The following is a 26,976-nucleotide window of genomic DNA, read 5'->3' on the forward strand; positions in this document are numbered from 1 at the left end:
GGTCATCTAATAACCAGGTTTTCTTCCATTAAATGTCCATCTCCTTGAGGTGGTCCGTGGCCTAGTGGGTACAGCAGGCGCCCCATGTACAGAGGCTACAGTCCTTGCTGCAGCTGGCCCCGGTTCAAGTCTCACATCAGACAGACCTGTGCTGCATGTCGTTCCCCCTCTCTCTGCCCCCTGCTTCCTGTCTTTCTAAACTGTCCTATCCATTAAAGGCATAAAAGCTCTCTAAAAAAAAAAATGTCCATTTCCTTTAAAGTTATGCAACCTGTTCAGCTTTTTCTTTCTCAGTTCGTAGGTTTGTTTGCTCTCCTCATTATCTGACCAGCTTTAAAAAAACCGGCTCTTTTCTCAACCTCTCACGGAGAGGATCACCACGAGGCCGCCGGCGCTCAATCTCATACTTGGGATGAAAACCGAAGCCGAACATGTCACAACGCCTCATTTGAAAATCTGCAGCAGAATCACGGGGAGACATCATTAATGTTAAATGAGCGCCAGCCGGTCCTAATAAGTGGATCCATCTCCCACTGGGGATGCAGCAGAGACTCTGTGTTTATGCTGAGAGAGGGACCTGAAGAGAGCAACATTAAATATGCATTACGTATTCTTTGGGGAGACGCCGTCCCCACATCAGAGAGAGGCAAAACCGGCAGTTTGGAGGATGATGGACAAATGTATTTTTGATATTTCAGCTCCTCCTGTGAGAGGATAAGTTTTCCTGCACGTCTGTTGAGGGAAAACAACTTCATTCAGACGGAAAAAGCTCTGAAATTCACCTCCCGATACAGAGGAAGTCGGTGCTGTCAGAACTGCTGTAGTGATGATTTATTTGATGTCAGTATGGAGGAATAGAAAGAGACAATGCAATCAATACGGGAGGAATTTACAACACAACTTCAAAACAAATAAGCTCCCTTCGCTGGCGTTGATTAATGGGACAGTTATTATGTTGCAGGAGGTAGAGAAGACTGGATGGATGTTTCTTTAGACGGATGATTTGATAACTGCGTGAATGATGGGAGAGTAGGAATCGATATGAGAGATTATTGGCCAAAAAATACAGACATCTGTCCCAGCATAACAATAAATGGAGCCGTCTCCTTTCATTTCTTCATCAGTAACTGTTTGTGAGTTTCTTTTTCAGACTTTGAGTCAGCATCTACAACTTTTAAGAGTGGGAAGTTTCCCAAACAAATACAGTGTTTTGGTGCGTCGTCAGTTTGAGCTGCTGCAGCTGAAGACTGGAAGAATCTACAAAAACACTGAAACTGAGCAGTTATTTCCACGTCTGCTTTCAAAGACGGCATCAGCATTCTCACAGATGTGTGCAGTCTGATGGAAATGTTGCTACTGCTTGCTGTTACTTGCTGAACATATGAAAACACGGCTGATTTAACATGTTTTTGAATGATTTTTGAAAGGGCTGGGCGAGTTAACTCGTTATTATCGCGTTAACTTGTTAATTAATTAGCACCGATAAATATTTTATCGCGCATTAACGCAGGTTTTATTATTGTAAAAGTCTGTTGCTGTCTGCTGCGGAACCGGAAAAAAAAAGTAATTGGCGTATTCACACAGTTACAGCACGCACCACGAAGCCTGGAGTAATAAAATAAAAATAAACTAGCAGGTAACATCACCGTTACAGGTGCTCCTCGGTCTCTGTGTGAAGCTCACGGAGCTAACCGGCGCTACTTCCTGTTTTACTCGTTTCAACATAAAAGCACGTATTTCAAAATAAATTTTTTTTAAAACTCCTGCATTTACAGCCAAGTTGAATTGTCTTCTCAGCGTAGTAGTTCCAGTCTAAAATATCACTTAAAGGCAAAACACACAACTGATAGCAGCAAGTCATTCAAGGAAACAGACAGTGGAGCGAGGCTTCTACATAAAAACTACAGAAAGATGCCATGCCCGTAGCCAAGGGGGGGTTCGGGGGGTTCAGACGAACCCCCCCCCACAGTCCCGAGAAGTCCAGTTGCGGCAGGTGATTTAAAGCCTGATTTAAAGGTGAGTTAAAGCTGCAGTCTGCAAGATTTGTTGTTGTCATACGTAAAGTCCTACTTTTTGGCAGTTTAAGAGTTTACATGATCTATCAGAACGCTTGAAGTTGAAAACGGTGACCTCCGTAGTCACAAAATGCAAGAAATGCTTATTTTTTAACCGAAAAATAAAAAGTTATTCAACTTCCTGTCCCGCCCCTTCAAAACACATGAGAACTCGTGCACGTAGACGTGCACGCCAGATGCGCGTACACGACTCCTCATTCATCAACTCACCTGTCATTTGCGATCATGGAAGACACAGTAAGTAGACAAGCCCGTAATGAAGTTCAATAGTCCAGATAAATAAGCGTGGGGACGAGCCTACCTTGTATCGCGCGTGCACAATCGGTGATTGACAGGCAGCAGAGCCCAGCTCGTAAACCTGATTGGTTACCTTTTACCGGTCCGGTCTCCAATTTTGTAAACAAACCTGCTGGCTTTGGAGGGACCTAGCGGGACATATAGGGGACCTAGAGAACTCTTTTTTTTTTGTATTGGGGTATTTGATGTACTACTTTCAGAATCCCCAGACAGTTCCAGGCATTATGCTTGAAAAAGAGTTGCAGACTGCAGCTTTAACAATTACTGATGCACGGGGCGCAAGTATTCCTCTGACCCCCATCCTAACAGCAATGAGTGGGAAACTCAGCCACCACGGTAGGCTAATCACGTAACCTTTACCGTCTGGTATAGCCTAATTAAGTCACATGGCTATTAAACGTCATTAAAGGCACGTATAGGCCTATAGGCTAAGGCAGCATCTAGGTTGATATTGTAAATTATTTGCAGGATGTAGTCGGAAAATAGCTAAAGCTAGATAGGCTAAACGTTAAGCTTAGCATATCTAATGAAAATAGATCCCCTGAAGAAGTTGTGTTAATGTTTTCACATGTGTTGTCTATCTGGTCATTATACACTGTTTCTCCAAAATCATTTTGATCGATGAAATACTTTGTTCATTGGTGTTTTCATTCAAACATATTGTGCAACTTTTAATGTGTGTAGACTATTGTACATCATAAGTAAATTTCCCTCCACTATTTAAGCTTGGGCTCTGACTACGTCTTAAAATGTCTCTTGGCATATTTAGTACCCCGTGAAGTCTACGCTACGCTATTGAGTGAATATCATCTTGTTAGTATGGCTAAGGACACACGCACAGTCAAATACATATGTGATGAGTTAAACATGAAACTAGCTTAGTGGGTAGGCCGGTGAGAGCCCAAAGACCTTACAGTGCAGGCCCGTAGGCAGGGGGTGTTCTATAAAGTCTAAAAAGATGCATGTGGAGGCATTACAAAAATGTATATATTGAATTTGTATTCTTCATCGAAAATGTATACATTCTTTGAATACAATACTGCCTGAAACAGTTATCTACAGTCTCCGTTTCTTACTTTGAAATCCTCTCAAAAACGCAGGAAATGCCTTTTCAGAGGGTTGAATTTTCAAAATTTTCCGGGGGGGGCATGCCTCCGGACCCCCCTAGAACAAAGTCCCAAAAATATACAAAAAGAACCCCCCCAAGCAAAATCCTGGTTACAGGCCTGGAAGCTGATGTTAAAAGTGTGTTTGCACAACAAATGTTATGGCACTCATTCATATAGCAGCACATTTAAAATAAAGCTAAATGCTAAAAGCTATACACCACTTTTGTGTATCATGTGATTAATTAGATTAAAAATTCTAATCGTTGCCCAGCCCTAATTTTTTAATCTTTTAAATTTAGATGTCTCTTTTGTCCCGTTGGCCAGTTTCATCCAGATGTTTTGCTTTTTTGCCAAGCAGCCGCTGTAGATAACAATGAATGAATGTTTAATGAAATAATACAAATAAAAAGAACCGGCAGGAAAACAGCCACCATATGATTGGTGCTTCTATTATTGTTTTTCCAAACCTAACTGTGCGTTAACACGGGTGATTCACACATATGGGACGAGCTGTGGTATCTTTAAACATGCTACTGCATGTGCTGATGCTTTAAAAAGCATCTGTCATCATCAGCTGTGGCCTGCTTCACATCCCCAGTGTCAAAAGCAAAAAAAAAAAAACTAGCTTTCTTTATCATGACTAAAATCAGATTCATCACAAACTATAATTCATGTTCAGAGAAGAAAGAAACCATTCGCAGAGGAATGAAAAACTGTGGATGAACACAGCGGTTTTGGCTCATATAAAGGAAGATTAATTGTGCTGTCTGTGCTGAACTCGAGATGGTTAATTCTTTATTTCCTCACGTGCCCTTTGCTGCATGTTGTTCCCCCTCTCTCTGCTTTCTGTCTCTCTCCACTGTCCTATTCAATAAAAGGCATAAAAAGCCCCAAAAAATTACTTGAATAAAAAAAAAAAGCTGCAGGTGTCATTAATTCAGCAGCTGACTCTCATGAAGCATAACGACAGTCACGGAGGCTTCGTAACAATCCGCACCAAAAGTCTGCAGCAAGATTTCTGCTGCCTCAAAACTTTCCTTTTTCCTCACCGTGTAAAGGTTCACAAACTTTTCCTCCAGGGCTCCCCTTTGGAAGAGGTTCAAGGCCCCGGACTTCTTTGATAAACCACCTCCAACGGTCTGAAATGGACTTAAAAGCAACCGCGACTTCAAGTGTGAACTACAGAAAAAGGTTGTGAAATCCTTTGGGATGAAGGAGAAAATATCTCTTTTATGGAGGAAGCATTAAAGGTGATACTGGAGCATATTTCTTCTTCTTTAACCTGTGCAACAGAATTTTTACCCCCCGTTTCCGTTAAGATCGGCTTCTTAAAGCGGCGTAAATGTGACACACTCTCACAGGGAAGCAAACCTTCTTTCACATCATCGACACCAACGAAACTGACATAAACGTTATCAATAAACAGTCTTTATTCTGGTCTGCTGCTTCATTCATCTGCAGTCATGGACACCGAGTACGTGTCTCATGGGCGTCAATTGGTAATGGCAGCGGCCACACCTTGGCTCCAGGGGAAAATGTAAATGTTCGTTTTTCTTTTTTTGTTTAAATGAATTTATGGAATTACTCTGTGTCAATTTGTATTGCTTATTCTATTATTTAATACATATAAATGAACTACAAATGAAATTCTGAACAACACAATCAATTGATCTAATATCATCTTCCCTTTTGAAATGTGGTATCTCCCAGCCCCCCCTCCCTCCCTCCCACGAGATGACGGAGCCTGGAAGTCAAAGCTGATGTTATTAGCGGGATTTGTTGTTTGCTAATTAATGTAAAATATGAAAAGAAAGCAGAAAACTTTAGATTTATTTATCACCAAAAAAAAGGGCAGGTGCTTACTGGTCCAAGGAGGAAGGAGGACCAGGTAGTGAAGGCGGGATTCAGCACCTCTGCCGCTAACGCTAATGCTAACAGGGAGACGGAGACGAGTCCATTGTTATGTTAGCGGCTATGTGAGTGAGACTGCATTTGCACACAGATAAGCTACATAGCAGACTTTTGTGGTGATTATTGTATATTTATTGATTTATTGATACTGTAGTCATGTGACTATAGTGACCTTGCCATACCTTAGCTTTGGCTCAATTGACGCCGCTGACGTGTCTTGTCGTGTAGCTTCTCCTTTTTATCTTTCGACGGGTCACAAATGCGCCTTGAAACGGCATCGTTTGACAGAGGAAAAGTCTTTGGTTTGATGGCTGCTGCGTCATCAGTCAGCTGAAACTACATGAACAGCGGAGAGAAGCTGTGGTACAGATGATGTTGTGTCCAATTTATCCCTGAAGAAATCGACCGACTTTCCTTTGAGTTCAGGATGAGAAGCCTTGAAGTGGCATCGTAGCTTCTTGACCTTCATACTATCAGCTGCTAATATCTTGAGTCATACAGCACACTGTGGTCTCTTTTTATCACCCATCGTTGTTCTGGTGAAGCCCAGAGTGTGACATGCCTTGCCTTTTCTTACCTTTCTTTTAGTCGTCGCAGTGTTTGATCTGCGGATCAGAAAGGTTGAACGCCGGAATACGGGCTCAACAGTTCTGCTATTTCAGCTGGAGCTTAAGCGGCCTTAGATGTGAGCAGTTACATCTTTAAATCTGTTCTTAATTCGTCTGATAGCTCATGAAGGGAGGCAAGAACTGGGGTGTGAAGACGGCATACAGAGGACTGAGTTTCAGGAGTCTAAATGAGGGAAAATCGAGGCCTTTATCTGAAAATTGACTGAAAGTAGTGATTGATTTATTATTGTTACTTCTGAGTTGAAGGAAACAGGACTGATTGACCTCCATAGATGTAATTATTGATCAAAGATGCTGGAGAAGAAATGGATCAGACAGGCTTACTTTAGTAAAGTCACTGAAAAATGTGGTAGAGCAGCAGATTTAAGAGTTGATCAAACAGCCAGGGACAGAGAACATAAAGATCTGGATGAAGAAGAGGACAGAGGTCAGGTGAAAGGACATTTAAAAAGAAGTCAGAGGTTGGGAAGGAGGCAACTTCCCAACCTCTGACTTACATTTCCCCATCTCAGGACATCTCAGGATTCCCATTCAACCCCGTTATGTACACTATGGAAGCTCTCTGAATATGATCATAAAATCTATTTCTAAAGAAAGCCAAACTAATTCAATCATTTTAAATAGAAAATAATCACATAAAATCTCACATTTTTTAGTCATCTTAAAGCCTGAAATTTACCTTTTGCATGAAAGCACTCACAGCATTTTTCATCAAAACGTTTGTTGAACTGAAAGAATTGTAATCAAAATCAATGATCTTATGAAAGCTCTCAATATTTTAAACATTCAATTATTTATTAAAAATTTTTTTTAAATAATGTACGAAAATGTAGGTGTGACGTTACCTACCCTCTGGTACTCGCATACCATCTGGGACGAGCCCACAACCGACATGATTTCAAATGGGGCTATTTTTTCTAAAACTGGTGCATGTGATTGGATGAAGAATCTGTCCGTCATCTTGACTGACACGCCAATGCAGCCACTCCCAATGACTCAACCCGTGACGTAGCTCAGAGCTTACCTGACTCCCGCCCTCTGGAGCATGAATGGGCGGCCATAACGCCGCCAATCATCCAAAGTCCCACCCAGCGATTAATGATTGGCTCTCATTATTTTCTAATCGGACGAAACACATATGACTCCCAGGCTCCTCAGATGGTTGTGTGAGGAAAGGGAACGCCCCCGCGTGTAGTTGGTGAACGCAGCCAGATGACGTGAGTCCGGTTAGGTGTGGCGGGGTTGAAGGGACAAATACAATTTACATATAAATAGTTTTTTTTTACTCTCAAAGTCAGTGTATACTAGGACTTTCTATTAGCATTATATATTATTATGTAACCATAAGAAGGACAACAGAACTAGTAAACTAAACTAAATCCAACATGTACGAGATCACAAAGAGTCGATTAACGTACAGAACAGTAATGAACTGTTGTTACAGTAGCCTGTCTAATATGAATTTTAAGGTTAAGCAGGTCCGAATGTATTCTCCAAAGCTTAAAATCACAACAGACTTTCAAACTGCGACACAAAATAGCTTAGAATATCTCAGCTGAGACCAGAAAAGATGAAAAGGGTGAATATCAAAAGACTTTGTTTGTGTGTTGTGACAAGATAGGACACAAGCACAGAAAAATGGTTGTTTGTGTTTAAAAATAAAGAATGATGACATTTGGGAACAAAGTAAATAAATAAATAAAAACAGAAATAAAAGAAACACTGGAAGTGGGGAACAAACAGGATCTGTTTAAAGCCCTTTCCTCACAGTTTGTTCCAACACTCCTCAAGCTTTCTGAAGCTTTTTAAAGTATTTATTCGAACATCGGCTGCTTTTTCACTCGCTTTCAGTCCAGTTCTTCTACCCGACCATTTTCAGAGGGAAGCTTTTGTTTGTTAAGCCTCTGAAGACTGACCTGTGAATCATTCAAGCATTAAAAAAGGCTCCTAACTCAAGGGATGAAGCATTTTAAATTGGATCTTTAGGCCAGGGGTCTTCAACGTTTTTCAGGCCAGGGACCCCCAAACTGATGGAGAGTTGGAGCAGGGACCCCCCTACTATTAATATGGCATACAATTGTGTTTTATATTTAACGGCGCCTAGTGCCGTTTATAAATATAGCTACTCTGTTATTGTACATTCAATACTAAGCTATTCAAATAATCCACAGATTTTAACTTTAAACATGCATGTAGATGGGACAATGAATCCTCAAACCATCTGTGGATGGCACATGTTTGCACACAATTTGTGAGAAAAAACTGTTTGAAAAAAAAAAAAAAAAGTTTTTTTTTTTATTTTTTTTTTTTTTAAATGTTAAAAATCGTCTAATCAACCAAAGATTTCGCGACCCCCCTGCAGTACCTCCGCAGACCCCCTGGGGGTCGCGGACCCCCTGTTGAAGACCTCTGCTTTAGGCACTTTGTTACAAGCAGCCACAAAGGTATTTGTTCCCATTTCTTTAGTTGCATCTGTGAAAAACAGCAAAGATAACACAGTTTAAAGCTGCAGTCTGCAACTCTTTTTCAAGCATAATGCCTGGAACTGTCCGGGGATTCTGAAAGTAGTACATTAAATACCCCATTACAAAAAAAAAAGAGTTCTCTAGGTCCCCTATATGTCCCGCTAGGTCCCTCCAAAGCCAGCAGGTTTGTTTACAAAATTGCAGACCGGACCGGTAAAAGGTAACCAATCAGGTTTACGAGCTGGGCTCTGTTGCCTGTCAATCACCGATTGTGCACGCGCGATACAAGGTAGGCTCGTCCCCACGCTTATTTATCTAGACTATTGAACTTCATTACGGGCTGGTCTACTTACTGTGTCTTCCATGATCGCAAATGACAGGTGAGTTGATGAATGAGGAGTCGTGTATGCGAATCTGGCGTGCACGTCTACGTGCACGAGTTCTCATGTGTTTTGAAGGGGCGGGACAGGAAGTTGAATAACTTTTTATTTTTCGGTTCAAAAATAAGCATTTCTTGCATTTTGTGACTACGGAGGTCACCGTTTTCAACTTCAAGCGTTCTGATAGATCATGTAAACTCTTAAAATGCCAAAAAGTAGGACTTTACGTATGACAACAACAAATCTTGCAGACTGCAGCTTTAAAAGACAGAAAACAGGATTTCTGCAGCAACAAGGTGATTCCCAAAGAGCTGTTAGCTGAAAACTTGGCATATCTCAGCACGGTGTGCAGTGTGTCCTTAAAACATTTGAGGAAACTGGACAAGTGGAGGACAGAAGAAGAAGTGTCAGGCCTAAAGAACTATCTACAGCAGATGAACAGGATCTGAAAGTGATGTCCTTAAGAAAGAGGAAAAAATCCAGCAAAGACCTGACACAGGAGCTGAGAGATGCATCTGGACCTTCAGCTGATCCATCTGCTGTTGGCCCAAGCCTCATCAGAAATGGGCTCCATGTCAGGAAGCCGTTCTTAAAGGGGAACTCCAGGGCATTTGAAGCGCGTTTCCATTGCTAGAGGTTGTCAAATACTGATAGTAGGACACAGAGAGGTGCAAATCGGCGCTCCCTGTGTGGAGATCGCGCTGTCCGCACAGCGTGTCATGCGAGGCTAATACGTGGTGGCTAAGGGGCAACTGCTAACCCTTCCACGTAAAACAACAACTTGCACACAGCAGAAACGTCACACCACTTTATAAACCATCCGACAATAAAGTCACAAGCCTTACCATCAAAACCATATGCATGGTTCTCACATTACTGGCATGGGGACGTTACAAAACAACTTTATAAACAGCATGTCACTCACCGGCTGGTTGTAGGCTCGCGCATGTGAAAGCCCAAAAGAGTCGATGGACGATAATCCCATATACAGAACAATTATTTTCTCTAGAAAAACTGCGTTCAAGTATTTAAAACATTACAACAATATTACTGGGTATGTATACCACGTATTAGCCTCGCATGACACGCTGTGCGCACAGCGCGATCTCCACACAGGGAGCGCAGATTTGCACCTGTCTGTGTCCTACTATCAGTATTTGACAACCTCTAGCAATGGAAACACGCTTCAAATGCCCCGGAGTTCCCCTTTAAGGAAGGGAAACAGGGAGAAAAGGCTGAGCTGTGCCAAAGGACACAAGAAGTGGGCTGAAAATCAGTGGCAGCAGGTCTGATGGAGGGATGAATCCTCCCCAGAGCCCGGAGCTCAACATTGCTGAAGCAGTGTGGGATCATGTTGGCAGAGAACAGAACAAAAGGCAGCCCACATCCAAAGAAGACCTTTGGGATTGTTGTGGCCATTTATGTTTGTAAATCATAAGTTCTATCAATTTAGTTTTCTTTGGGCAGTTAGAATATACTTTAGTTAATTTGGAATCAAAATCTGAAATTCTTTTTTATATTTGAAATTTTTTAGATTATTTTGGTAACTTTTAGACCCTCCCATTAATTAGAGAGATTAAGAACACACGGGGGGGGCGTGTTGGAGGGGCTTTTAACGGTTAAAACAGGAGAAGAAAATATCCTGAAAGGCAAAGATGAAGCACTCCTTTCAAAGCATGTGGAACTCAGAGAGGCGAATCGAATGATGGTTTGGCTGCAAATCAGTGTTGGTCTCACATTTAAAACACAAATACGACCATCACTGAAGAGCGATCAGAGGAAAACCTGTTCTGCATCCTCACCACAAAATTCAGCGCCAGATGTTCGTGGAGAATTTGGTAAAGCTTTAAAGTTTTAAAAATAAAACTGTTTTTCTGCAGGGAGACACATTTTCAGCTGTTAAGCGCAAAATTATGGACGGATCACGGGCCACACTTTACTCTAAATGTCAGCATATCCACAGAGCTTCTTACCAAAAATTAAAATCCACTTTGGACAACACCAGCGGCTGAAAGCTGTCCTGGAGAACAGAGCTCAAAGGAGCAGTTCAAACAAAACGGCCCTAAAATCTCAGAAAAAGAAGCCGTTTTTTTTAGAGGAATCGACAAAAATCTCCAAATTAAGAACTGAACACTCTCAGCTCGCAAAGAAATGTGAGTCTTGATGGAAAAAACATCCCGTTTTAAGTTGTTCTCTTTGAGGGAATTCATCGTCTCAATTGAGAAGTTTTTCGAAGCGATGGCAGAAACATTTCAAAGAGTGCTGGAGGGAACGTAAAGGTGTCGTCTCACATTGTTGAAATCTTTCTGTAAAATCTTACGTCTCCAGTTTTCTCAAAGCGAGCAAAGTGAGAAGAGAAAACTCTCAGAGGGAAGCAAAAAGGTTTGTGGGGGGAGAGATAGACAAAAGAACAGGGGATGGACCTGGATCTGAGGGAGGAGCAGATAGAAGACAAGAAGAGGAGCATTCATTGAGAAAAAGATGGAAAACAGGATATAAGAAATGGGGAAGGGGGAAAATCTTAAAGATGGGAGCGCCATATGGTGATGGCGTCATGGCCTCCATCTCCCTCCCTGTGCAGACCTGGTTCACCTCCTCTCTGTCTGAGCTTCCCTTTACCTCGTTTCTGGTAATCACCTCTGATCATTGTCACCTGTCCTCTCTCCTTCTTCCACAGGTCTACAGCTCTGGTCTGGAGCCAGATTGTGCCGACTTCTTGGAAAGTTCCCTCTCCAGCCCTGACCTCTGACCTCTGTCTCGGTTAGCTAGTGTTGTCGGATCCTGGACCTGTTTCAGCCCCTGATCGGCTGTGACTTTTTGCCTTTGGATTATACTTTTGGATTTTTCTGGAACCTATGGACCTGACCTGGATTTGATCCTGCTTGCTCCTTGAATTTGTTTGTGTATCAGTTTTTCTCCAAAGTGTGGATTTGGACTCCGTTGGGCTGTGTTCGAAACCGCATACTACATACTACATACTTGCAAACTACATACTGATCGACCAGACAGTATGCAGAGTGTTTATCCCACAATACATTTCGCTCCTGCCCGAGCCGAAATCAGCCGGCCTGAAGCTGATTTCGCTTAAATTCTAAACTCTGTAAACTTTAACAACATTTGAAACATTTTCAGGCGAGAAAGTAGTCGTTTAGATCCCCAACGTGTTAAAAATCTGACTAAATACCGGCTATTTACAATTTTGTTCCCACGAATTCTGCGCTACTAAAGCTAGCCGTAGTGAGCAACGCACTTCCGGTTATTTTCACAAAATAAAACACCCGTTGCCTTTTATCATAGGGAAAGCCATTACGATACAATTGGTGCTTTTGTTTTGAAAACAGGAAGTGAACCTACCCTCGTTGTAGCTAGCTTGAAACTGCCGTTTTGACAGGAAATGACGATCGGCGACGTCACGTTATGTTGCATCTTGGGTAGTTTGAGTATGAGTAGTAACCTCATGATGCATACCCAACATTTCGGCGAATCTAGGATGCATCCAGGAACTTCTCTTCGCTTACTCAAACTTGCATACCAACTCAAGAAGTTAGTAGGAGTAGTAGGAGAAGTAGGAGAAGTATGCAGTTTCGAACACAGCCATTCTGTTCTGGATAAGGAATTTCGACTTCCTGTACTCGGACCCCCTCGCCTGCCACCTACCTGCATCAATAAACCTTTTAAAACTCACCTCCTCTGCCGGAAATCTTTGAGCCCAATTACCCCTCAATCGTTACAGATGTTTCAGCATGGCAGCCCGACAACAACTGCTTTAACCTGGTTTACACACACACACACAATCTTATAAACTATAAGCCATGCATCAACTTACAGAGAGTTCAGCCCAAACACATGCTGCTATGAATGGGGACCATCAATCGTGGCAATAACTAGACAGAGATGCAGGGTGGCCACGTCCGATTGAACTGTCTTACGGCTTTAAAAAGTCGTCATCTACTAACTCCGCCATGAGCCGACTCATAAATCAGACACTGGAAAACAAAATGTCTCTTCCTCACCTTTCCCGGTTTCTTTCCAGTCGACTCTGGTCCTGATTGGATATGTCAGAATTTAAACTGGCCAATCACCACAAAGAGCCTCTAATAAAAGGAGCTTCTTGCATGCCTGAGCTGATGTTGTGTTCATTTGAGATAACTTATAAAGAATGTGAACGTATGTGGTGGAAGATAAAATGATGCAACTTTATTTTACACAGTTTTGTACCATCTTTTGTTTGATTTGATTGATTTATCAATTCAACGTTGGGCAAAACATCCTTGAAACATTGTGTTTTACCTTATATTCATTCATTCATTGTATTTTTATTATTTTTCATAATTAATTTCTATATGTATGTATATATATATGAGGTTATCTATATAAGCCCTATCGGATTTCATACCTCACCTTCGACCCAGTATGAACCTTCCAGACCATCAGGTCATCTGGATCCGGTCTTCTATCAGTTCCCAGAGTCAGAACCAGACATGGAGGAGCTGCATTCAGCTTCTATGCTCCACATGTCTGGAACAAACTCCCAGAAAGCCTCTGATCAGCTGAAACACTGAAGCTTCAAAACTTAATCATATTTTAACTCCTGATTTTGTCTATTGTTCTTATTTCTTTCGTTTTTGTTTAAAATTTTAAATCATGCTTTTTATTTCCACTGTTTTAATGTCTCTGTAAAGCACTTTGAATCACCTTGTTGCTGAATTGTGCTACAGAAATAAACTTGCCTCATATTATTTCAAATTATATGCTTGTGCATAAATAAATGAATTTAAAAAAAGGATGGCTGATCCCAGCTGGATAAAACAGGAGGTTTGAGGCAGACCAACAAATAGCATCATGGCACACCTCTGTCTGTCAGGTATCCTCAGGTCATTGCAGCAGCCGCTGGTATTACTGGCAGCTTTTCATAGACGACCACCGATTCCTTCCAAAGCTCCTTGTTTAGATGCCATATTGCTCTGAGGGAGTGTTTTATGTGCCTGAACCCTGAATTCTAAACTAATCTGTCGGATCAGCCTCTGAAATCATCTCTCGGTCCATTTCTTCTACTCATAACCACATAGTGATATCTCCCGACTACAAATAAAATGTTTTTGATGAGTTTTTAGATCAAAACGCTTCTTCATTACCAACAAAATAACTCACTTAAAAAAATCCTGAATACGGCACCATTAAAAAAAGAGAAAAGCTACATGTATTTGAGTTTGTTTACTAAAGTAAACTGGCCAAAAACAAGGGAGTCTGATTTTTTGTTGAGACTTTTCACTACAATCCCGGCTCGTTTGTTAGCTGCTGTTTTTGGTTAAGATGTGTAACGTTGGGTTAAAATTCGTCTAAAAGTGAGAGTTTTGGAGACTCCTTTGATTCGCCAAATGAGTTGGTCACGATTGGTTTATTTCAACATGCCTTTTTGCTCGATTTTTGCTAAATCTTTGCTAAATCTTTGCTAGATTTTTGACTGCTAAAAAGTAAATTTGCTGGAGGCTTGTTTTTCACTGTGTGATAACAGCCCCATTGAAACTAGCTTCAGGCCTGAGTGGCCACTTGTCTTTTAATCTGTGGGAGGGGTCTGCACTCCTGCAGACAATCAGCAATTAGGCTGCGGCTACACGGAAACGTTTTTCACTGTAAACGATACTTTTTCTTATCGTTTCGCTGTCGCGGCCACAAGGAGCCGGCGTTCCCACCACCCCAAAACGATAGTTTTTGAAAACGGGTTCCAGAGTGGGAAAGTTTGAAAACGGCCTCGTTTCGTTTCCATTGTTACAGCTAAAACGTTTTTGCGTCAGTCACACGTTGACGCTGTGAGCCAATTTTAACACTTCTCTATTGTCTCACAGCGTGGCGTGACACAGTGGCGTGTGTACTGCATCGTTTCATCGTTTTCATCCGTTTTCGTCTGGACAGCAGCGCGTTTCCGTGTGGTCGCAAGAATTTTCGTACCCGTTTTCAAAAAAAACCTTGTTTCGTTTTCGTGTAGCCGTAGCCTTAGTGAATCAGTACAAAGCAACTCCTGTTGTTGGAAGCGTCAGTCTTCAAACGAAGGCTGTCGTACAAAGGCACTTGACTTTTTCAAGTCCGACTTCCTCAAGGACGATTTTCATCTGGACGGTCCCTATAAGTGTAAAGTACCATTTTTTCAAGAAACCATGTGCTTCATTCCCGTTCTCTCCTCTCGGTCTTGGCGCCCACGCAGATACAGGGTCAGACCCAGAGGCTGGGACCCCACTAACCTCATCCACCCTTCTCTCTCTACTCATGTTGAGCAAGTGGTGGCAGGGGGGCTGTGGAACTGCCAGTCTGCTGTGCAGAAGGCTGAGTTTATCTCAGGTTATGCATCCATGCTCTTCCTTAACTTTCTTACTCTTACAGAGACCTGGATCACCCCAGAAAACACTGCGACACCCGCAGCTCTGTCTGATGTGTACTCTTTCTCTCACATTCCCAGAGCTGCGAGGCAGGGCGGTGGTACTGGCCTGCTGATTTCCAAGGACTGGAAATACTCTCTTTGTTCCCTCTTGCAATTCTCTCCCTCCTCCTTTGAATTTCATGCTGTCACTGTCTCTCACCCAGTCAAGCTCACCATCGCTGTAGTTTATCGCCCACCAGGCCCTATTGGGGACTTCCTGGAGGAGCTGGACACTCTTGTCTCTCACTTCCCTGATGATGGCTCCGGCCTCACCCTTCTCGGTGATTTCAACATCCAGACAGAGAAGCTTCACCCTCTTGTTTCTCTTCTCTCCTCCTTCGACCTAGCTCTCTCCCCATCTCCTCCTACCCACAAGGCTGGCAACATACTGGACCTTATCTTCACCAGGCACTGTTCTAGCGCCAACCTCTCTGTCACTCCTCTTCATCTCATGACCACTACTTCATGTCCTACACCCTCTCCCTCTCTTCTCCCTCCCGACCTCCCCCCACCCACTTGGTATCTTCTCGTCCCAATCTCCGCTCTCTCTCCCCCACTGACTTCTCTTCTTCTGTTCTCTCTGCTCTGCCTGCCCCTGAATCTTTTTCTCTTCTTTCCCCTGACACTTCTACTGATCTTCTTCTCTCCACCCTGTCCTCCTCTCTGGACAAACTCTGTCCCCTCACCTCCAGGCTTGCACGCTCAGCTCCACCTGCCCCTTGGCTGTCGGACTCAGTGCGTACTGAGAGGCGGAGCGTGAGGGCAGCCGAGCGCAAATGGAGGAAAAGTGAAATTTCTGAAGACCTTCTTGCCTTCCAGTCCTTGCTTTCCACTTTTTCCTCCTCTCTCTCTGCTGCAAAAACTGCCTTCTTCTGTAACAAAATTCAAACTTCTGCTTCAAATCCCAAAAAACTCTTCCAAACTTTCTCATCCCTCCTCCAACCCCCACCCCCTCTCCCCTCCTCCTCCCTCCTCCCTGACGATTTCGCCGACTTCTTTGACAAGACGGTTAACGATATCCGATCTTCCTTCCCTCACCTCCCAGCTGTCCACACCATCCACATCTGTCACCCTCCCACTCCTCCCTCCCTACCACCTTCTCCCTCACCTCCCTCTCTCTCCCCTCTCTGCAAATGAGGTCCTTCACCTTGTAACATCCAGCCGCCCCACCACATGTTCCCTTGACCCAGTCCCTTCCCCTCTCCTTCATTCTGCTGCACCTGATCTTCTTCCTTACCTCACCCACCTCATTAACACATCTTTGACATCAGGCTCTTTTCCTTCTGCTTTCAGGACTGCCAGAGTCACTCCTCTTCTAAAGAAACCAGCTCTTGACCCTTCAGATATCAAGAATTACAGACCGGTATCCCTTCTACCCTTTCTGTCCAAAACTCTTGAACGTGCTGTCTTTAAACAACTGTCCTCTTACCTCCACCAGAACAACCTCTTGGATCCCTACCAGTCCGGGTTCAAGGTGGGCCACTCAACTGAGACGGCCCTCCTAGCAGTAACTGAGTCACTCCAAACTGCTCGAGCTAACTCTCTCTCCTCTGTCCTGATTCTCCTGGACCTTTCTGCAGCATTTGACACAGTGAACCACGACATCCTTCTCTGTACCCTGGAGGGAATGGGGGTTTCTGGCTCTGCACTCTCCATGTTCTCATCCTACCTGACAGATCGCTTCTACCAGGTCACACTGAGAGGGTCTGTGTCGAAGCCACGTAGGCTCACCACAAGGGTTCCCCAAGGTTCGGTCCTGGGTCCTCTTCTTTTCTCCCTCTACACATCATCTCCTGGTTCTGTCATCCACTCCCATAACTTTTCCTACCACTGCTATGCAGACGACACCCAGCTGATTCTGTCTTTTCCCCCTTCTGACACCCAAGTGGAAGCATGCATTGCTGCGTGCCTGGCAGACATCTCGGGGTGGATGTCGATACGCACTTATTGTTTCCTCCACCACTGGCACCCTCTATATTTTCATTACCCCCTACCCGAACCAGGGTTTTTGTCCCATTCCTGCTTTTCTTACCTCTTTTATTTCTTCCCCTACCCGAACCAGGGTTTGCATCCCCACCCCGCTGTGACTGGTGTGCAGTTGGTGAGAGGCTGAGGTATCTGACTTATCGCACTCACTCTAGCACTAGTTTTGCTCTTAGCTGTTTGGTATTGGAAGGAAATGCACTTATGATTTCTTGTGACCTGAAGTTCTTTTGCGTACCGATGTTGAACGCACTTATTCTAAGTCGCTTTGGTTAAAAGCGTCTGCAAAATGACCGTAATGTAATGTAATGTCATGTCAGACTCAAACTCAGGACTTCAGTTTCAAGCACTTCTCGTTGCTAATGAAAGGAGGGAAAATGCTCACGTTACCCAACGTTCTTTCTCTTTAAAATCGCAGCTAAACGCTGTTTTTGACAAAAAAACAGCGTTCAGCGTTCCACACCAAACTACGACCAAAAAGTCAGCATTAGATCAGGTTTAATGCTCTGATTTTAGCACGATTTAAAGACTTGAATTATCCGTTTTGCACATCTATAGTTGCTTGTGGGATTCATGAATTCGATGCTAAACTGCCAAGGCTAAAAGTACAACCTGATGCAATGTTGAAATCACATAGGCTGTGTTCGAAACCGCATACTACATACTACATACTTGCAAACTGCATACGGCATATGGCATACTCATCGATCAGACAGTATGCAGAGCGTTTACCCACAATGCATTTAGCTCCTGCCCGAGCCGAAATCAGCCGGTCTGAAGCTGATTTCGCTTAAGCTCTAAACTCTGTAAACTTTAGCAACATTTGAAACATTTTCAGGCGAGAAAGTAGTCGTTTAGATCCCCAACGTGTTGAAAATCTGACAAAATACCGGCTATTTACAATTTTGTTCAGACGAATTTGGCGCTACTAAAGCTAGCCGCAGTGAGCAACGCACTTCAGGTTATTTTCACAAAATAAAATACCCGTTGCCTTTTATCATAGTGAAAGTCATACGATACAATTGGTGCTTTTGTTTTGAAAACAGGAAGTGAACCTACCCTCGTTGTAGCAAGCTTGAAACTGCCGCTTTGACAGGAAATGACGATCGGCGACGTCACGTTACGTTGCATCTTGGGTAGTTTGAGTATGAGTAGTAACCTCATAATGCATACCCAACATTTCAGAGAATCTAGTATGCATCCGGGAACTTCTCGCTTACTCAAACTCGCATACTAACTCAGAAAGTTAGTAGGAGTAGTAGGCGTAGTAGGAGTAGTATGCGGTTTCGAACTCAGCCAGGGTCTTGGATCAGCAGCTGCTGGTCAGATCATGAAAATTAGTGGTTTTTATGGCGTCTGAAGTATATTTGGTGCAGATGTGAGCCTGCTGCCGGCTGTAGCTCAGGAGGAAGAGCAGTCGCCCTCCAATTGGAAGGTCGGTGGTTCGACTTCGGCTTCCCCGGGCTACATGTCAAAGTGTCCTTGGGCAAGACACTGAACCCCACGTTGCCTACCGATAAATCCATCGGTGTATGAATGTGTGTGTGAATGATTAGAAAGCACGTAGTGTGTGTATAGGCATAGACGTGCTGTTTGAGTGTGTGTGAATGGGTGAAAGTGGCATGTAGTTAGAAGCACTTTGAGTGGTCAGCTAGACCTGAAAAGCGCTATACAAGTACAGTCCATTTACCATTTAACGTCACGTTTACACATCATCTCATCACTGTTGTTGTCGACGCCGTCAGAAAGAAACAAACAACGCGATGGAGAATGCTCCGTTGTGCATCACGTTTGTGCAACAAGCAGCTCATCACAGACCAAATGTAGAGGGACGTAGCTTCATCTTGCTCGTCGTTCTCCATCTTTCTCCAATGCCTGAGTTTGTTGTTATTGTTGGTGGTGAAGAGGTCAACAGGAAGTGGCTCTATTTGTCACGAACATGGGGTTTTGCGCCATGTTTTTAGTTCTTAGTTTTGTGTTTTCTCGTGTTTTTGTTTCTCATGCCTTGGTGTTTAGTTCCTGTTTAGTCTTTATTTTTTGCCATTGTTTTCCCCACAGTTTCTCTTTCCTCAGTCCCCATGTTCAGGTCATTAGTTCATTCACTTCACCTGTAAGTTCTCATCAGCTGCACTCATTCACTCATCAGTCCACACAGTATTTAGGCTCCCTGTTTTCTCACAGTCATTGGGAGATCCTTTCACCATTCATCCTTCACGCCACGCCAAATGAAGTGTTTTCATGTATTGCCAAGCCATGTTCTTTGTTTTGTTTAGTCTAAGTCATGTTTTATTTTCATAGTTTAGTATTTGTCATCCGGCTTAGCTGCGTTATATGTTAAAGGCCCTGTCACACTGTTGTGTATGAGAGAAGCATATGAGTTGCGTATGAAAATTATCACTCATACGTTGGTATACGCTGACATACGCCAGGGGAACGTTAGGCATAGGTTGTATACGTTTCAAGCACGCTAGGCATACGCTGAATACGCTAGAGGTACGATATAGGTACGCCAGACGGGCGGAGATGGAGGCGGCAGGCAACCGACGATTCACGGGCGCGGTCAGGAGGAGGAGTTGGGGATCTTGATCGCTCAGAAGCATGTAACTCATCAGCCGCAGGTGCATCAGGCATTTCAGCAGGTTTGGGTGAGAATGATTCTTGTGTTTTTTTGCCTTTTCCTCGGCCCAGGGCCCGGGCAAACGACGATTGCTTCTTGGGAGGCATGATCGAGATGAATGTCTCGAGAGATGTTGATAGCGCGTCGTCTACTGCAATAATGGAGCAATGTGGAAAGGCTGCTGATATAGGCGCGTTGAAACGTACGCTGGGCATGCGCAGTTCATATGCTACTCATACGCTAGTCATTCTTTATTTTCAAGGACTTTTCGTGCGTATGAAAATTATATTATTAATTTTCATACGCAACTCATACACAACAGTGTGACAGGGCCTTAACCTTGTTCTCTTTTTGAAAATAAATCAAGTCTTGTTTTTGAAGTCTGCATTCGTGTCCTTCCACGCATCGTTAATGGAGCATCGCGTTAGTTCTGGCAGACCACGTAGTCAAAGCGCCCTTTGCCTATTGGCTGACGCCGACCCAACCCTTATGGCCAGCTGCGCTCAATGGGTAATCAGCTGCTGCTCGCAGTTGGATGCTGGCATTTGGGGCACTTCATTTAAACTTGGTTTGCTGTCACTGCTTTTTTTTGCTCTCTGCTTGCACCCACCAACTCCCCTGCTCCACCGACTTCTCATTGCCAAACAATGTCATACTGTTGTTCATTGTTGCTTGCTCTGTTCTAGGGGGTTTGTTGCCTTTACAGCAAATGGAAGGCACTCCACCTGAGGATGCTGCTGTTCCCTGTCTTGGCTTCCATGGAGCTCATGGAAAAGTCGGGAACTTCCTCCGAACAGGGCCATACCGCCAAACATAATTGTATGCATTCAGAATAAGCTTCTGAAATTCATCTCTGTTTCTTGTCTCGTTTTGACGAGAGTGGTTCTGACAGAACTCTATTAGCAATAGTTGAAATGGGTACAGCGCCACCTATCATTCCGGAGTGTGACATGCTTTGTGCCTCTGATTCGATTCATTCACCGCCATATATCCAAGGAGAATTACCTTTGCTCAAATAAGGACCCAACTATAGCTAAATTTGAATTAATCTCATCATGTAGACCCACTGATAGATGACAGCTGTGGTAAACAGCAGTATGTTTTGGCCATTTGCCCCAATCTAATTAAAAGGAAGACTTGATGGTAATTTCTTTAATTTGCCTTGTTGAACACATCTGTTAAAGTCAAATAGGCTGTTTTATAGAAGCATCTTTTGCAGTCATTTCTTGTGTTGCATGTATGCAGAATGGGTTTTAAATGGGATAAAAACCACTTGGTTTGTGTTTCAGACGGGAAAACTACTTGGTTTTGTTAAGGAAAAGATTCTGTTTTGGGCTAATATACAGCATTTGACAGCAATGACGTGGCGTTAAGGTACACTTCTCCCAACAGATACGCTCTTTTGCTCTCAGTTTTACACATTCCAGCTCTGTGAGTTGAGTGTCTTGGTGTTTGGTACCTGGTCTCAGCAGCAGCAGGAGCTTTCCTTTCTCCAACTCCAGGCTGAGGCCGAGTCCCTCCGGTCCCTCTGCATGCAGCAGCGTCCCAGAATTCCTCAGGGTTTTAAACTTAAGAGAGATGACCTCTATGGATGTCCGTCTCTGTCCAGGACCGGGCTTATACATCAGACTGCTGCTGCCGTCGGTGAAGCTCACCACTTCAGAGACTGAAAAAGAGAAAAACCAAACAGATTTCATGGTAAAACATCAGAGCATCATTCAAACCAGAATCTCGAACAAATGTATGATCTTAATAATAATAATAATCATAACAACAACGTCCATCATATTCCTGTTAAACTGTTTTATAATCTAATTTCCTGCAATTATGCCCCCAACATGCTGTTCTGCATAACAAGGGGATGGAAATTCAAAAGCACACAAACGCCTACACTGGATATAAATTCAGCCTCATATCTATATTCAGGTGGATTTTTTTCTGCTGCTGAGCTGAGGTGAGGAACACCATGTAGCAGCAAATAATGGGCTGTTTAAAAAGAGCAGCAGCTGAGCTCAGCATCCAATTTCCTTTTCATCTGTAAAACTAATTTCTGTGACTGTTTTTTTTTTAATGACGTTGCCAAGTCTTTGACCCCACTTGGCTTGCAGTATTGCTCTTATTGCACAATGCAGTGTTTCCTGCTGATTGCAAAGCAGCAAAGAGTGTCTGAGTCATCCTCTGTGCAAAGCTGCAAAGACTTTCAATCTTCTTTATGCACAACCAAATATGCCAATTGGGCTGCAGCAGGATGTTTTTGTTTTGTTTTATGTAACTGTAATGAGCTCAATCCCTGTGATTATCCCGAGAACATATTGTTCGTGATTCTTTTGGCTGACGACCAAGGTACAAAAGTTACTGGCTTACAGTGAGAACAGCAGTGTGGTCGATGCATTAACAGGCTGTTGGTTTACTCCTACTCCATCTGTTACTGCAACTCTCGTATAAACACAAATACCAAGAAGTTAAGAGACATTTGAGGACAAAGACACTGTAATAACTCTTTTTGGTGACTTTACTTCTATAAGTCGGCAGTCATTGGTTTACCTAAGTGCCATTTTGCTTCTGATCGACAGAGTAGGGCGAATGTAGCTCGTTCCCATTTGATTTCAGTGAGTAAACTAGGCTCCATGGTGCCAGGCAGCAGAAGGCACGACCAGAGGTGGGTAGTAACCAGTTACATTTACTCAGTTACATTTACTTGAGTATGTTTTTGAAAAAATTGTTAGGGTTAGCTTTGCAGTTTACAGTCGTAGCAAACAAAGAAAGAAACAGATGAAAAATGTCAGAACCAACGGTGGGAAATGAAGACGCAGACGAGGCCTCACACTGAAAGCATGTTTACCTTACAAAGAGTGAGAAACAGCAGCTACATTATGTGTCTTCTGTGTCAACCAAAACAAACGCATATATCAGCAGAAACTCAACATCTAACCTGAGGAAACATGTAGCGGTAAGTTTCCTAAACTCGTTTTTTTCCCCATGGATAGGTGAATGTTTGTTTTTTAGGTTACATATGTTTTAAACATTTCCTAAGACTCTTTTATTTATTTTTTTTTTGAAATATTTGAATTTACCTGGATTATTTTAATTTAAGCTATTTTGTAATTAATTAATTTTAATTTATTGTATCAATTGGATGAACTCTAATTTGCCTAAAGATGATTATTTAGTATTTTTGTCTGTCTGATTGAATGCTTGTGTTAACAAATAAATCAGACGTTACTCAACAGTTACTCAGTACTTGAGTAGTTTTTTCACCGAGCACTTTTTTACTCTTACTCAGGTAATTATTTGGATGACTACTTTTTACTTTTACTTGAGTCATATTATTCTGAAGTAACAGTACTTTTACTTGAGTACAATTTTTGGCTACTCAACCCACCTCTGCACATGACCAACTGAGCAGTTTGTTGATGTCTAAAAGGCATCTAAATGGTCCGAATAGACTCTAGTTTCAAGACTCTAATTAATTATTTCCATTGAACCCAGACTGGAGCAGGATTGGTAATGTGAAGAGATTTTGCCTGTTTGGGAGCTGAGCTCGAGTCCTTTACCTTTGCAGGTCCTTCTCACAACATGGTGGGCTAAACAGCCACCTGTATCTGCATTCATGCACCTGTGCATGCTGGTTTCTTAAAAAACATAAAGTGCAATGCCGCCCTCATTAATATGCTTTTATTTTTAACATTTTGACCTGATAAATACACATTGGAATGACGTCCTCTTGTAGACTGCATTTCATTAATCCAAACATAATCTCCATATTAACAAACAACATCTCTCTTTCAAGTTACAGATTTGTGTTCCAATCGCATTTTTAATGACTAAATTGGTTGAATAACAGTCTGGATGTCTAAGAACTTTCTTCACCCACAAAATTCAAATCCCAGTCGGTGTTGTCTGATTTTTGCATAATTTACAGACTTCAGTTGTGCCTCTTGCATATTTAGAGCCATTTGTGTGAGATAGAAATTAAATTTTAAGGACAACGCTGCCTGGACTAAAGTGGTCTTAATCTAACTGCAGATATTCATGGATACATTGGGGCTGCGATGTTGAAATCACGTCCACAGCTCACAGGGAAACTATTCGTCTGGGTCTTCAGGGAATTTGTTTCGACTGCATATATACTGCGATGATATCTTCATCTCAGCAAGTAAAATTCATGCAAAGCTTCTTCTTCATCCCAAAAGAGCAAACGTGTGAAATGTTGAGCGAGGAGGCAACAATGTGCTGCAAAGTTTTGGCCAGATAGGAGCTGAACCGGCACCTCCGTGCTGACAGTCTTTACACCGAAGGGAGACGCAGCCCACTCAGCTATCAGCTCCCTTCAGTGTTTTGCATTCCTCTGTCCAAGGAGGATTCTGCTGTGGATGCTGCATAAATTTCTTAAGCAGCCAAGAATCTGGTGAGAACTGACACCAGCTGATAAATACAATACAAACTGTATATATCTGCTACCGCCCTTAAATAACTTTTGAATGTATATCCAAAGCACAATGGGCAATTTATCAAAGTCCAACTTTTACACATTACTCATTGCTAACAATCCATATTCCCTAGGACGTATAAATGATACACAATAAATCATCTTTAACACTTAACATGCAGGATTAACATGCAGAATAACAGACTGGATGTTACGTAAGAATGAGACACAGAAGATGTAACACCTGAAAACGGTTTTAACTAGGGCTGGGCAACGATTAAAATTTTTTTAATCTAATTAATCACATGATTTCCCTGATTAATCGCATTTGTACGCAAAATCCAAAAATGAATTCAAAAGTAGTGTATAGCTTATAGCATTTAGTTTTATTTTAAATGTGCTGCCATATGAATGAAAGTGCCATAACATTTGTTGTGCAAACACACTTTTAACATCAGCATCTTTCTGTAGTTTTTATGTAGAAGCCTCGCTCCACTGTCTGTTTCCTTGAATGACTTGCTGCTATCAGTTGTGTGTTTTGCCTTTAAGTGATATTTTAGACTGGAACTACTACGCTGAGAAGACAATTCAACTTGGCAGTGTTTACAGATGACTTTGGTTCTGTCGACTCCGCCGTCTGGAAGAACTTTAAAATGAAAATGGCCGAGTAAAAGTTCCGTACCCTTCTCCATGTTTGGTGGATCCGCCGATTACTTTCTTTTCCGGTTCTGCAGCAGACAGCAACAGACTTTTACAAAATAAAAGCCTGTGAGCAACAGACTTACAATAATAAAATAAATAATAAAACAGGGGTGGTCCGTGATGTAGTGGGTTGAGCAGGCGCCCCATGTACAAGAGGCTATAGTCCTCGCTGCAGCTGGCCCCGGTTCGAGTCCCGCATCAGATGGCCCTGTGCTGCATGTTGTTCCCCCTCTCTCTGCCCCCTGCTTCCTGTCTGTCTGAACTTTCCTATCCATTAAAGGCACAACCCCCCCAAATATATATATTTTTTTAATTAAAAGAATAAAAAAATAATGAATGCGTTAACTCGTTATTATCGCGTTAACTCGCCCAGCCCTAGTTTTAACTAACATTATGTACACTCATACTGCAGGTTCTTCTATTTTCAGCCACAGGTACGACAAGGTCGTTCAGTCCACTGCTGTCATAGAAACTGATATTTCTTAATTACTCTTGTAGGGATTTCAGTGGATTACAAATTCATGTTCAACAGATGCTAGAATAAATTATGTGATACATGTAACATGGACTCAGAACACTTTGGTTATGTTTAATAGATTCACACAACTCATCATTGTTGCTAACTTGGTCCCCTTTTTTTTTATCTATGAAGCACCTGGTAAACTTTTTCAACAAACCTGAGCTACTTTCTGCATGAGACGGTCCACTGAACCACAAGAAATGAGTAGCAGAGTGTGTTCTTTCTTTCCCCTGTGCAGACACAGTTCTTTCTTTTCTATTCAATGAGTGGCACAGAGGAACAGCGCAGACAGCCGAGTGTTCGGCAGCTGCCGTGAGCTTGTTTGAGCTGCAGATGAGCAGAAATACAGTGGTTTGTGACCCAGACAAAAGCCTGTGTATCCAAGTAACAGATGTTGCTGAATGTCATATTTTAAACCAAATCACGTTTTGAGTTCGTCATGTTCAGTGTCTTCTTTCACCAGCCAGCGCCTTGTTTTTGCTGCTTTCACTGGCTGTGTAAAGCAGCTAGCTTGATAGTAAAGCAGCTAGCTTGATCCACAAAGTGTTAGCTTTTAGCTGTAGATCCCTAAATCATAGCTTCCCTTTTTACTTAGCCGTGTTGGTATGTTGATGAAGATTCTCAGTCATCCAGGTTGTGGTAATAATAGGAGCAACTGGACTTCTTCTTCTTCAGTTGCCCTTATTCAAGCTCTTATTAACTTTTTTTTTAGCCTTTAGCCTGGATTTAATGGCTTTAGGCTGTTTCAAGAACTTCCTGAAAGAAACTGGACACAGTAAGCACATTTATACGACACTTTAAGTGAAGCTATATCTTCTTTTTTTGGCTAAAATCAGACTTTTACAATGTTAATGCTGTTCTGACCAAAATTATACAAAATCAAATTTCTGAAAGTCCGGCTAATGCGTTTGGGGGTTGAATCAATCTGCATGAATTTGCTTAACTAGATTCAAATGGGCCTAAATGCTCAACACATGTTTTCTCTCTTCCTTCATATCACTAAGGGCTGTGTAAACTGTGCAGACCGAGCAGTAAACACCGTAACAGGTGCGGCTGTCGCTAGGTGGCTGAACACATTGATATGAAGGGAGGCAAAAATAGCGCCAAGCGATTGTGAGGTCTGACTTTTTCTGGATGAACGATTTTGTGATGCAAATGTATTACTCTTTTGAACGCATATTGTTTGGAGAAACAAAACGCTTTATTTTTGTGGCCCCAGCCAACTAGCCGGACTACTTTCGTCAACGCCAAAACGAGGCTGGAACTAAGCTCACAGGACGCAGCGGGGGGTAAGAAAATGTTCATAAATGATATTGCTAATATGGTATGTCATACAGCTTCATGTCAAAAGAGGCGAACTATCCCTTTAAGTGACATCTAACAGCTTCAGCTCCTCTGGGAAAGCTTTCCACAAGGTTTAGGAGTGTGTTTATGGGAATTTTTG

At 42.6% G+C, this 26,976-nt stretch overlaps 1 protein-coding gene across 2 annotated transcripts in view; it reads right to left on the reverse strand.

Moving 5' to 3' along the window:
* The window catches only part of LOC142398671 (contactin-associated protein-like 4), a 181,028-nt gene that overhangs the window by 76,407 nt on the left and 77,645 nt on the right, over positions 1 to 26,976 (reverse strand). For both annotated transcript variants that reach the window (XM_075482766.1, XM_075482767.1), the window contains exon 5: positions 21,341 to 21,547. In XM_075482766.1, the coding sequence (XP_075338881.1) occupies positions 21,341 to 21,547 (207 nt within the window). The remainder of the gene's footprint in view (positions 1 to 21,340; positions 21,548 to 26,976) is intronic.

Source organism: Odontesthes bonariensis, chromosome 14 (assembly GCF_027942865.1).
Source record: "Odontesthes bonariensis isolate fOdoBon6 chromosome 14, fOdoBon6.hap1, whole genome shotgun sequence".
Lineage (NCBI taxonomy): Eukaryota > Metazoa > Chordata > Actinopteri > Atheriniformes > Atherinopsidae > Odontesthes > Odontesthes bonariensis.